This window comes from Hoplias malabaricus, chromosome 11 (assembly GCF_029633855.1).
Source record: "Hoplias malabaricus isolate fHopMal1 chromosome 11, fHopMal1.hap1, whole genome shotgun sequence".
In the NCBI taxonomy this organism is placed as follows: domain Eukaryota; kingdom Metazoa; phylum Chordata; class Actinopteri; order Characiformes; family Erythrinidae; genus Hoplias; species Hoplias malabaricus.
In genome coordinates this window covers 13,883,112-13,897,438 of record NC_089810.1, presented here as the reverse complement: position 1 = coordinate 13,897,438, position 14,327 = coordinate 13,883,112, and the positions used below count along the sequence as shown (strand labels likewise).

The 14,327-nt window shown below is 38.6% G+C and overlaps 1 protein-coding gene across 1 annotated transcript in view; it reads right to left on the bottom strand.

The window, feature by feature from the left end:
- Nucleotides 1–7,135: 7,135 nt before the first annotated feature.
- The window catches only part of kcp (kielin cysteine rich BMP regulator), a 48,242-nt gene continuing 41,050 nt past the window's right edge, over nt 7,136–14,327 (bottom strand). The window contains exons 41-49 of the mRNA XM_066685476.1: nt 14,216–14,304; nt 12,842–12,944; nt 12,511–12,653; nt 12,252–12,424; nt 11,299–11,410; nt 11,002–11,103; nt 10,672–10,836; nt 9,193–9,493; nt 7,136–7,954 (exon numbers count right to left, since the gene is read on the bottom strand). Coding sequence (XP_066541573.1) covers nt 7,737–7,954; nt 9,193–9,493; nt 10,672–10,836; nt 11,002–11,103; nt 11,299–11,410; nt 12,252–12,424; nt 12,511–12,653; nt 12,842–12,944; nt 14,216–14,304 — 1,406 coding nt within the window. The 3' untranslated portion in view covers nt 7,136–7,736. The remainder of the gene's footprint in view (nt 7,955–9,192; nt 9,494–10,671; nt 10,837–11,001; nt 11,104–11,298; nt 11,411–12,251; nt 12,425–12,510; nt 12,654–12,841; nt 12,945–14,215; nt 14,305–14,327) is intronic.

The following is a 14,327-nucleotide window of genomic DNA, read 5'->3' as shown; positions in this document are numbered from 1 at the left end:
TGAATCTTTTTGTGTTATTTAGCTTAAATACTGACATTTAAACCACATAAAACATGTTTAACATATTGTATTCATTCATTCAGATTTTTGACAGAAAATATCTTACAGAAATACATTGGTCAAGCTACTCCAAAATTTCAGTCAGTGCCAGTGATTTCAGCGTTCCAGACGTCCTTGAGTGAGTTATAAATAGAATAAGCCCTTTCATTGTAATTCAAAATAAAGTTAGTTGATTCTGTTGTCAATTTGGTTCAGAGGATACACAAGGATTTCTTATACCTTATGTAAGTATGTGTTCATAAATTTGTGTTTAACTCACTCACCACTTGTCCCAGAATTGCCTGGAAGCCAACAATGCTGTATGAGAGTGAGTTTCTCTCTCTGCCCTCCTGACTGCAACACACACACTCAGATATATGTCCCTCAGGACCACTCTATCTGCTCTGCAGTTGTAGAAAACACCACAAAGACACATAAAGAAATGAATACATCCTATAAATTACAGGTGTCCAAAATGTATTAATTCCTGACTTTCAATATTACATAAATTCAAAATCATTCCATGGTACATACTGTATAAGTAAGAGTAGAAAATGTACAAGAAATTTGTAGTTCAAGGTTTTGTATAAATTAACACATCAACCAAAAATGTAAATTTAATTCATTCATTGTCTGTAACCGCTTATCCAGTTCAGGGTTGCAGTGGGTCTGGAGCCTACCCGGAATCACTGGACGCAAGGAGGAAACACACCCTGGAGGGGGCGTGGGACACTCTTCTACCTATCAACATGTGTTTTTTGGAATACGTGAGGAAACTGGAGCACCCAGAGGAAACCCACAAGGACACAGGGAAAACACACCAAACACCCCTCACACTGTCACACAGAGCAGGACTCGAACCCATAACCCCAGGACCCTGGAGCTGTGTGACAGCAACACTACCTGTTGCGCCATCTGTGCTGCCTTGAATTTTAATTTAATCTCATGAATTACATTAAAATTACTAATAGTAAGCTTTTTAGTAAATTTAATCATTTCACATATTTAAAAGAATTACATATGAAAATAACTGGTGAGTGACCTGTTGATGAGCACTGTGAGAGAATCTCTTTCCTGCTGGTAGTGAGACTCCAACTCTGAAAGGAAGACTGCAGCTGACCAGGCTTGTTCCTTTGGTTTAGAGGACCATGCCTCATCCCTTGGTTTAAAACCCTCACCACAGGCCCGTAAGAAAACTGGACCACCGCTCCTGTAAGTTAAAATTACTGTTAAGTGCAAGCACATGTTCTATCTTTATCTTCATTCATTAAGTAGTAATGTAAGGACTTGATATGCAGATTACGTCATGATCCTGGATTAACTCAACTCACAAAGGGTGAGAGAGGATCTGAAATTCCCTCTTTCGCTAACCTCACACAGATTCCATAGTCACCAGTTTGGGAAGATATAAACAGGGAGCTGGAGATCCCCTCTGGCCTCGGACCTTAGTTTATGGCCCTCGTAAACTAAAACCCCCACAAACTCTGCTATCATTCCACATTCTTCAAAACACCAGCTCTTGAAAAATGGTCCAGGATAATTCCATAATTCATCTAAAGGAGTTGCCCCATCATCCTTAATGTCAGGCCCAATCTCTGGGGAGATCAGCAGATGGCCCTGTTAAGGGAATCAGGAACTATCTACTCGGAAGGCACCTCAACAACACAGTGGACACGTCAGCCTAGACCTCCCGGTGACATCCAGCCTGCAACAAAACCACGGGCGCCACTGTTTGTGTCTCACCACGAGTCCTGGTCTGGATCATCTTTTTCAACTAAAGCAGATACAGCGGTGTCTTTCGGCTGAGTGAGACCGTTTACTTCAAATAGTAAGCCTCCAACCTATTTTCAGATTTGATGCCTATCTGTCCCTTTGATAAGAAGTTACACTTCGGTTATTAATTAACCTAGTTTAGAATAAGATTATATTTAGTCAAACATACCCTATAGCGCTTTCATATTATTGTTATTAAGACTCATAAGAGGGGTTTCACGTGTTAACCTAGTCTATGAGGTTTTGATAATTGTACTATGGTGATGAGTGATCAATGTTGATTTAAATAAATTATTTTTGAGAAACCACTACTGTGTAACTCTGCCTTGCTGATGCACAAGAGACTGCTGAACATTTTAATTATAGGTTATCATTAATGGCCAGTCTGATTATTGGCTTCATATTTCTGGTTGTTGGCCCAAAATTACCCTAGCAGTGATACAGCTGTGTGTACAAACCTTAGTAAACTAATACACTGCAGTCAAAAGTATACTGAAAATGATCCTCCAACCAAATAATATCAATTCATGACAAATGAGGTGTACGAATACATGGCACAATTTTAACCACATGAAACAGAATGAGAGTTTAAGCATAATTTGTTTCTACTACAGATATCGAAAAATTTGCTCAAAAACTTAAATGCTGTCGTATGCTGTACTTTACCTGTAACAGCGGAGTGCACCAGGCAGTTCACATAAACGAATCAAGTCCATTTGTTTGAAAGCTTGCTCGGCTGCGTCTCCCAGATTCCAAACACAGTCCACCTGTTCCTGTGATGTCAGTGACTCCCACCACACAACACCTGAAGTTACATCAAACAGAAACACACATAAGCAGGACTTGCACTACACTGCAATTGCATGATGTTTGTTATAGCACTGTATATAGACTAGTTATTGTCAAAATCTCTAAAATGCTATGATTGGGTTAAAAGAAAATACATAATATAAAAACATAAAAAAGAAAAGTGAAATTAATAGAAAAATACACCCCTTTATGACTCATTAACTCACACTTACATGTCTTTCTGTTTTCGCCCTGGTTTACTAAGTCTATATGTATCTTACTTGGGTTTTAAGCCTTGTCTTGATGTTACCTTATTTCTCGGTTGATGACTTTCTGCATTGTTTCTGGACGATATATGTATATGTACTGACCAGCCTGCTATGACCATGAGTGTCTGCTAGCCCCCAATAAATATAATCTGCACTTGGATTCTGCCACCCTGCCTCAAATGTTATGCAACATGTTGCAGAATAAGGATGCACTGAATAGTTATATGGGGGAATTCTCACTATCTGTCCTTCCTGAGGTTTGATGGTGCGAGTGAGTGTAGTGAGAACTCCATTCAGCCCACTATTATGATTAGACTCACTTTGAGATACCTGGAGTTGTGTTCGTAGTGTCTCTGCTCTGGAATAAGCAACTAATCTGAAGGCTATTGAGAGTAAGGCCACACACTTTGGCCCGGGCACCAGTTCATCACAAGGCATCACACAACAGAGCACTCAGAGAGAAACACACACAGGCATGGGCTAAACACAACAAACACTTCAGTGTTTGTGACACTACCTGCTGCACTACTGTGCCTCCCTCATCGAAATCAAATGTGTTATATTTAGTCTGAGAATACAGCCCTCACCAAATTCATCCTGCAGCATTTCCCTATAAAGTTGCTCCCTGATGATGTCATATTTATATTGCAGTAGAAGAAGAATATCTGAAATAGTGGGATTAATCCAGCCAAGAAATGGAGCAGCAATTTGACCATGAGACAGAGATGGCAGGACACTCCATACACCATCAAGATTAAGCCTGGGAAGAGACAGTCAGACAGTTCAGCAAGAATCCTCTCTGTACAATGACAAGCATTTACACAAATGACTGAGGGTATGGGTATGTGTGCTTGTGAGTATGGTATACTTCATGGAAAGTTTCCTGACTTTTTCCAAAAGACTCCTCATACTCCAATGTTTTAGGTCTTGCATCTAAAAGAGTACAATATTATAGATTAAAATATTCAGCTAATGCTGAATGACAATACAATACTCATGTTTTTGATGTGCACATATCCGTGTCTAAGCTGACTGTCTACATATAAATTTACCAAACAGGGACTCTTAGTAGGACCCCAATTACATCTGTCCATCTGCTACTCTTTGAAATGTGCAAGCACTTAATACATGCACACACACAGCAATTCTGCACAGAACTGGACTGTGGATAATGTATAGTTCAAAATATACAGTCAACATACAGGTGCTGGTCATAAAATTAGAATATCATGAAAATGTTTATTTATTTTAGTAATGCCATTCAAAAAGTGAAACTTGTATATTATATATTATAGTGTCGCAGTCACACAGCTCCACGGACCTGGAGGTTGTGGGTTTGATTCCCACTCCGGGTGACTGTCTGTAAGGAGTTTGGTGTGTTCTCCCCGTGTCTGCGTAGGTTTCCTCCGGGTGCTCTGGTTTCCTCCCATAGTCCAAAAACACACATTGGTGGGTGGATTGGCGATTCAAAAGTGTCCATAGGTGTGAGTGTGAGTGGATATGTGAGTGTGTGTGTGTGTTGCCCTGCGAAGGACTGGCGCCCCCTCCAGGGTGTATTCCCGCCTTGTGCCCAATGATTCCAGGTAGGCTCTGGACCCACCGTGAACTGGATAGGCGGTTACAGATAATGAATGAATGAATGAATGCACTACAAATGTGAACAGTGTGTTAGACCCATTGGTTCATTGATGGAAATGAACCAATTACCCACAGGCCTTGTGATAAACATAAGCCAGCCCCATAAGTAAGTGCTCAAGTTAAGAACTGTCATTTAAGACTCATTGATTTAGTTTCTGTAACCGCTTCATCCTGTTGAGGGTGAGGGTGGGCCCGGTGCCCTCCTGGAATCATTGGAGACAAAGCAGGAACACACCTTTAACGGGGTGCTAGTCCATCACAGGGCAGACACTCACACACTCACACATATGGATACATTTGAATAGCCAATCTAACTACTACCATGTGTTTCTGGACTGTGGAAAGAAACCAGAGCAACCAAAGAAAACTCCTCACAGTGAGTGACCTGAAGTGGGGAAGTGAACCCACAGCCTTAGGATCCTGCAGCTGTGTGTCAGTGACACTACCTGTTGCCCCAGTGTGCCGTCCCTTCATTAATAATTGAGATCAATGAAGCTCGACCAGCTCAGGGTACTCAAAAGGCAAACACCGGTCTGGGTCCGGACATAAATTAATTTTATTGCGAACCAACTACAAAACCCTTTTTACAGCTTTATATTTTGTTTCCTGCCATCCAGACAGAGATGAATAGAATTCCTTTGAAAACAATGACATCATTGAGATTTGGACTGGCAACATTTGCTGATAAAAAAAAAACATTTTGCTAATATGAATCTAAACAGTTCAGTTGTTGTTCTCCTCCCAAACCTCCACATACGTTTCTGAGTTTAAAATAGACAAATGGATTCTCCTTGACTTACTCTGTATTGTTTACAGCCAGAGGAATGGAGTTGAGGCTGTGACTTCTTTTCACCTGAAGAGCAGATTCTACCTGACTTCAACATCTGCAGTTCCCAGTACAGCTATGGAAAACAGCACACAATCAGAGCTAGAATTACAGAATTAGGTGAAATATCTGAGAGTCAGTAGAGATGAAGGGTGATTTCAAAATCACTTTTAGTCATTCAGTAGTTCAGGAAAGAGAAATCCACAAATTAAAAGGCTTCATCCAAGTTGAATTTGCTGAATCAATAATTGAATGATTATAAATGGGGCAATATAAGAAACGTACCCTGTCCCTGCTTTCTCTCTCTCTCTCCATTAGAAGCAAAACGTGCAGCAGCATTCTGCCTGAACACGGCAGTCCTGCATTCTGAGCACAGATCTTAGCACAAAACACAGAGCCACAAGGTACAAATGTAGACTTATTATTCAAGGATATTATATAATATGTCATTTAAACACATTAGTAAAGGGGTAACATCACTGATTCCCTTAATTGTCAACAATGGACACTTGATAATAATAATTATTTAACTATTATATACTTAAACTTAATTAATTAAACCTGTCAGTATTTTAAGCCAATTATTTCAGAAACATGAAAAGTTTTCACCAGTGGTGGAACTCTCAGTGACAATATAAATATAATGTCAACAATATGAGAGAATATTTTGAGAAAAAATATGAGAGAAAATTGTTGTAATAACATTCTGATTTCTTAAAAAAATTGCAATATTTAAATGCATTTTATGTATTTAAGAAATACTCTGATACATGTTTGTCAGGGTAAATTTCTTCCCTCTCTGACCTGTGAGATGGCTCTCTGTGTGTCGTCCAGGTTGGCAGAGGTGTGGAAGACTTTCTGGTAGAGCAGACACACTTTCTCCACATTGACCTCCTCTTCCAAATTAACACCCATAAACTCGCACACCAAATGTACACAGTCCCCCATTTGTAAACACGACAAATGTCAAAGACACATATACTGCAGTGACTGCTGGCTATGCTGAGTGCAATACTACTACTTTCTAAAGCATATATTAGAAACACTAAAGCAGACAATGTCTCACCTGTTCGACAAGAGGACTCATCGTGATGAATGATGGATGATACCAACAAAGCTGCACCTGTTGCCGAGGCAACCCACTAGGCTCAGGTTACAAATGAAGGTGTAGAACTTTCACTGCTTCCAGAGCACACCTTTATCAGTCGAGTATTCTACCTGTCTTTTATTCATTGTGAAATTAGTAACTTATGTAGTTTGAGGAACATGTGTGTCTTAGAGAAAAAGACATTAATAACTCTGAAACCTGAATAAATAAAAGGACAGTAAAATTATGACCAAAAAAATGCTGTTTGTAACATTGCTGGACAATGCAACTTAGCTATTAGTATGAATAGATTATAATTAAAATGCACACAACAAACATACAGGTTCTGAATGTTTTTGTTTGGGAGAGAATCCAGGGAGCACATCAGTGCTATAATTTTAGCTTCTAATGTTGCATTACCAAACAGTCCTAATTTTTCCTCACGTTACAATTTTCCAGGCTTTATTAATCCGGTAGAATTTAACAGGCTGTTTACTTTATGACCACTTTGAATTAGAAAGCTCTTTAAATCTCTCATTGATTTAAAAAAGCAGTGCTGGCTGAAATGTGTATGTATGCATATGTCTTGGTATTTGTGACATAATAAATACAATGAATTCAAAACAAGGGATTAGATTATCAGGAGAGAGGATGTGTTTTGAAACTTTAAAGATTTGTAAACAATGAATAAAATTGTATTTATTTTTTCCCACGAGACCTTTAATGATGCTTATTTCTCTGAGACACATGTTAAACATTTGCAAAAATTACAATACAAATGCTACTCAAGCAGGTATATTATTTAATTTGAGCAAAATCAAGAGCGAGTACAGTGATACAAATACAGTGAATGTTTGTAGTTATTACCAGTGCAATACAAATGCCCATAGATTTACTGTGTCCCGTATAAAAATTAAACAAGTTGTTTCTTTTCATTATTAAAAGTATAAAAAGTACAAAAAGCTCTTGCTTATATTTATCATCAACATCCATAAAAATCATACACTCAAACACTCATACAATTACATTCCAGAAAGCTGAAAATTTTGATGCATTTGGTTGACTCTTACAAATCAACAGCTGAATACTTTGATATAAAACAGTGAGTGACCAGTCATATGACTAAGATTGTAATCTGTAGTAGCACCATTTTTGAAGTAAACCACATCATTTTTTACTTAAAACCACATAGTGCAGGTGGAAGACAGAAAAATGTGAACACGTGTGTCCTGGTGAGATCCAGTTTATTTCTAGTCCTTATTTTCTATGGGTTTCAGGTAAAAACCTAATACTATTTATGTAAAAATTTAAGTCCTCAAGGGTTGCCATAGATGATTTTGGGGCATTTATCTGGGACAATGCAGTGAGCTTCATGCTCTACCAGCCCTGCTGGACACTGGCAGCCTGGGACACATGGCTTAAAGCAGTGTGCTTCGATCACACCCAGTGGCACATCCTTATTGAAGCAGGTTTTAGGACAAGGTGGTCCACATTCATCAAATACATACCCACGGTCTACTGGACAGCCCACAGCTACAGGGGAAAAAATACAGGCGAGAAAATAAGAAAATGTCAAGAATAAGTCTGAACTCAACTGAATAATCAGTCAAACAGATAACCTAGGTTTAAATAGTTTTTAAATACAAACTAAAGTTTACAGCTTTACTGTAAGGAATACAACATAAAACATATTTTCTGTACCACATGACATTGAGCAACTGCAGATTTTTCGGATGAAAAAAGTGTAACTGCCAAATAAAACTGAATTAAAATAAAATATTTCCAATAATGTTGAAAAATTACCTATTTTATTAAATAAAATATAATAAATTCATAATTCAACCAACAGACCTCCAAACCTTGTAAAAATGTAATGTCTGCGAAACCTGTTAAGCCAAATTTTTCAACAGCATACCAAATTTAATAAAAAAAAACACATTTACGAGCTCTGAAAAACAAATAAAGGAAACAAAAAGAGAGCTCAAGAGAGAAAGATAGAAAAGGCAAGAGCTAGAAAAGGTCAATGGTGAAGAGGACGCTCTGATCAACTCCGAGACTCAAGCTGAACCATTTATCCATACTGAGAGTAAAGTCCTTAACATTAAACGCAACTTATTTGTTTGCCTGTTTTTCTTTATTGCCCAGTAAAACACTTTCTCTAAGGCTAATTAAAGCATGTTAAATGCTTTATTTTTGGCCAGAATAAGTCCAGGCATGTCTGATGACTAGTCCACAGATCAGACACTCGGCATTAAGTCACACGGCACCTATCAGCTACCTGCTGAATCTGGTCTACCCTCCTGGCCGGAACAGCGGCGCCGTCTGAACATCTGGAGTCGGAAACTCCAAACTGTTCCTCCTACCTGGAAGGTAACTTAACAACACTGAAACCGCCTAGACCTCCCAGCGAGGTCCGGACTGCAACAACACTGCGGATGCGACTGTTTGTGTCTCACCGCGAGTCCCGGTCTGGATCATCTTTCTAAATCAACTCAAGTAGATACATTGGTGTCGTTCAGCTGAGTGGCACTGTTTATTTCAAATAGTTAGCCTCCAACCTAGATTTGATGCCTATCTGTCCCTTTGATAAGAATATTCGCTTTAGTTAGTAATTAACCTACCTTCGAATAAGATTATATTTAGTGAAAAAATCAGTATAAACATAGCAAGATTGTTCTGAAAACATACAAGTTAATTCAATGCAAGATTAAATGTTCATGTTTGTGTGTGTGTTTGTGTCCTTGAATGTGAGTGTGTATAAAAGAACTCACCACAGAGTGCAGGTGATCTCCATCGGAGGACGACTCCAGCCTCACGACACTCAGACGCATATGCCTCCAGAGCGTCACACAGACACTCATCGGTGCTGGATCCGCAGGCACAGAGATCATACACACAGGAGGCATAGAACATCTCAGGAGGAATCACCTTATGACACTGCTCAAACACCGGAGACTTCAGCACAGCACAGCGGCTATTAGCTGTCTTACGAGCAAAGTAGCCAGCCTCCTTACATGGGTCTATGTCCCTCACATCAGAACACTGACCACTGGAATGGTTCCCACTGCCCACCTGCATAGGTCAGATTATCACATAGGAGTGTCACACAAAACAGCCGTAATTCAAGCATGGTTATCCCCCAAAGCCTTATTTACCACAATTACACTATTTACAACTAAATAGTTTGCTTTTCATACTGTACTTACTATAACATGATTGGTCTGCTAAAGTGATTTAAGTAATTTTGTTTTAAAATATAGAACATCAAATTATGCTAAGCTTAATTTATTTAAAAACAAAAAGTCACATATTTGTTTTTTTGTTTTAAGGCTTCAAATGTAATTGTGATTACGTGCCTGATGAATATATTCCATATAAGGAAAATATAGACAGTGGAGTGAATGGCATGTTTTGATACCTTAAAACGGTTCACACGATTTACATTAAAACAAGAGCAAAGAGAAAGTAGGCAAGCCTAGTTTAGCCGGTTCACCATTAGCCATATAGCCATTGATACAGAAGTTTTTCTGGCATTTCAAAAACAATAACGCCCAAAATACATACCCTTGTCATTGGAAGCTCTGGAGAAGCTTTGGTGCTTCATATCAATGTCTTTGTTTACATGTGGTTTTTATTATGTGATTGTGTTGCACAGAAAATATGGAGGGCAGGACTAATAAATGCAGGAATGAAAAAAAAGAGCACAAATTTAGTTTATAATATATAACACGGCATGGTGTTCAGCAGGTAGCGTCACAGTCACACAGCTCCAGGGACCTGGAGGTTGTGGGTTCAAGTCCCGCTCCAGGTGACTGTCTGTGAGGACTTTGAAGTGTTCTCCCTGTGTCCTAGTGGGTTTCCTCCGGGTGCTCCGGTTTCCTGCCACGGTCTAAAAAACCACACATTGGTAGGTGGATTGGTGACTCAAAAGTGCATATAGGTGTGAATGTGTGGTTGTGTATCACCCTGTGAAGGCCTGGTGCCCCCTCCTGGGTGTGTTCCTGCCTTGTGCCCAGTGATTCGGGGTAGGCTAACAGCTGTTGAACTAACAGCCATAGTTCAACATTAGGAGTCATTCAGTCAGTCAGCGAAAAAGCCTCTTCTAGACCAGCCCAGTAGGTGGTCCGGCAAAAAGTATGGAAAATTTCAAGCCATTTAGACAGGCAAAAATGAAAGTACATATATAACATGCTGTAATATATTTAATTCATAGAATTTTTTTGAAATCCTACTATGCATTAAACTTTTACCTTCCAGTCATTTCCAAAGGCTGCCTCTGATCTGCTGATTTGTCCATTACGAAGCCTCATGTCATCCTGAGGGAAGTTGTTGAAGTTGCCACACAGGCCACACATGTGTTTCTTATAGGTTCCTGGAACACTCACTTCTAAATGAGAGCGTCCATTCCACAAGGCCTGGAAACAAATCCAGTTACACAGTATCCTCACATCAGAGATTAGTGACAGCTTTCACTTCTTACAGTCTAAATGAAAATCTCTCTCTCTCTCTCTCTCTCTCTCTCTCTCTCAGCTGAGGTACAATATTAAATAAAAATTCAGACAGAAACCCTGAGTATGTACCTTCATGCCAATGTTAGTGTTGAGGAGGATAGTGTTGGTTTTTCGCTCTAGGTACACATACGGCTCTTTTAGAAATGGCAGAGAGACTGTTTGGTAATCAACCTGTGAAAAGGACAGAGAAAAAAAATAAGTACTTCTTTTGAAATCTAATATGCAACTTATAGCTTGTTTTTTTTGTAACTTTTAACAATTAAACAGTAAATTATGAAAAATATCAGAAAGTAACAACAAATGGCAAATTACTGGCTTCACTGAGGAAAAGTATGTAGTCAGTAATTTAAAATAAAATGTATTCACCTTCACAACCCAGTCCTGCAGCAGCTGCACTACAACATCTCCAACAAACACAGTGACCTCTTTAGTCCAAGACACTCCTTTACGACCTCGGTCATCATTAGTCACATGGATGCTTCAAATACACAAATACAAACTTATACACCAGGTTTAATACAACAACACAATGTTAATAGAACATTTTATATTGACAAAACAAAATTATTTTCAGGAGAAGAAAAATTATTTTATCTTTCAGTGTCAATAAATGCAATCAATTTTTGCAACCACTGTTTTGGCTGATTTCTGTCAGCTGACATTTTAAAGTGATGTAAAAAAAAAAACAACCAAACAAAAAAAAAACAAAACCAGAATGATAAGTAGAGAAACTGTGTCTTCCACAATTTACTACCTTTTGTTACTCTCTTCCATTCAATTCGCCTTCCTAACTCAAGACTTATAGTGTAACAAGTCCTAAAATCTGGAATACATTAGAGGTCCTGCTCACCTCTAAGCCTGTGCGGTACACAATCCTGTACTTCTTATCCTTCTTTCAAAAGCTGTTGAAAACTCATCTCTTTCAACTTTCCTTCACAATTATGTAATTACTGCAGCATTGTGGTTCTTTATCTGACATTTATTTTTATTTGGTTATTATTGTGTAAATCTATTATCATGGTGATTATTATTATTTTACGGTATGTACAGAAACCTCGGATATCTTGAATATATTATTAATAATAATAATTATAATGAGACATAAATCGTTGACCTTACAATGATTCCATTCTAATCTTTAGATATAACTGAATAAATAATAATGATAAAGAATGATAAATTAGTGTAACTACTAAAATAATGTTTTACTTCGTAGAATTTATACATTTGAAAAAAATAAAAATAAATAAAAATCATGCCAAGTCTTAGTTGAATATAGACTGATTATTATTTAGTCTACAGCACATTGTGGCACAGACCTGAAGTCTCCTCCCTCACAGTCCTGAGCCAGGACATATGTGCATGACCCCTGAAAGTTCACCATCTTCCCATCAAATGTGCGGTAGTGAGGGTCTCCAAACACAATGCAGGTGGCAGGACGGGGAATGCAGTGAGGACAGCACATGCCAGGAATCAGAGACGGAGTTTCATCCTGTATACACAAACGTACAATGATAAATACATAAAATATCTAAAAATTCAAACACACAGAGCAGCGTGTGTATATACATAACTCACGGATGCACAGGAGACTGCAGGACATCTCTCAGTCTGGCAGTGAACATCTCCAGTAACACATGTACAGGATGTACACTCATCAACCTCCCAGTGCTCATTAGAGTCATACTTCTGACCTTCATATATACACTGCACATTGGGGTCTGCAACACACCAATACACATGTGCATGCGCACACACACAACGAAACTGAGATTAACAAGAACCCTCGTCATGACACATGGCAAACACCTAAAATACACACACACACACACAAACACATACATGCACACACACATACATGCACACACACATACACACACACACACACACCAAAGCACAATAGTATTACCTTGGCACTCATAACAGCATTTTCCTGGGCTTTTCACTTTCACCAGTCCGTCTTGGCAAACAAGTGGACCGCATTCCTCTAAGTTACACTCTACATATCCCAACTAAACATAAACACATACAGATATTGCAGACAATATTCATTAAATATGGAGGCCTAGCTCTATGTGTTAGTTCTACAAATCACTTTGCAGAAGCTGGAACACAAATTGGTGTAATACATCAATCAAAAAGATTATTCCCACCTTGTTGTTTCTACACTCTCTGTTCATTCGGATCCACTGACCATAAAGGAGCACTCTGCAGTTCTACAATTACAGACTGTAGTCCATCCGTTTCTCTGCTTCCTTTGTTTGATCCCCTTTCTGAAACTGAACCTAAACTGGACCACCAAACTCCCCTGCTGTATTACAGTAACTCTTCTGTAATGTAATGCTATATGCACAGTACAGATGTTTCAATCCTGCTATATTCATATAACTCTGTAATATTCTGCATACAGCAGTATTCTATAGATATTCTCACTGGCATATGTATATATTCACACATCTCCTTAGCTCCTCTCCATGGCTTATTATTATTATTATTATTATTATTATTATTATTATTATTATTATTATAATTTGTTTATTAACTGTATATTTTCTTGCCTTAGTTTAATACTTGTTTATAGTCTGTGTGCTTGTTCAGTCTGTTTGTATGTTACATGTCATACATGTGTGCTCTCACAAAAACAAATTCTTTGTATGTGTACCATAGTGATTCTGATATTGATTCTGATTTCATCCAGTTTTTCAATGGCCAAACCCAAACTGGAGTGGTGGTGGTGTGTTATTGGGTGTTTGGATTGTATGAGTGGATCAGAAACATAGCAGTGCTGCTGGAGTTTTAAATACTGTATCCAGGCAGTTAGAGACACCTGCCTTGTAGATATAAAGTCAGAGACAGTAGCTCATCTGTTGCTGCACATTTTGTGTTGGTCGTCTTCTAGTCCTTCATCAGTGGACACAGGACACTGTTGGCAGGATAGTTTTGGTTGGTGGACTATTCTCAATCCAGCAGTGACACAGAGGAGCTTTAAAAAATAACCAGCAGCACTGCTGTGTCTGATCCGCTCACAGCACACACTAACACACCATCAAGTGTCATGCCACCAATTAACAGTGTAAAACACTAATAAACTATGCAGAGCAACAGAATGACTGTAATTGCAGAACTGCAAGTGCCCCTGTATGGTCAGTGGTGCTGAGAGAATGGACAGTGAGTATAGAAAGAAGGGGGTGGTCAAAATATAATGGTTGATATTTTTATATATTTGTTTCTAAGAATGTTTGTATGATTAGTGTCTCAGTGAATGGATTTCACTGTTACTCACATTGCAGGAACAGGTGATGCACTCATCTTCACTGTCTGTCCATCTTTCACCATTAGACACACGTCCCCTGTCCCCTTCCACAACACACCCTGGGAAAAAATAAAAATAAATA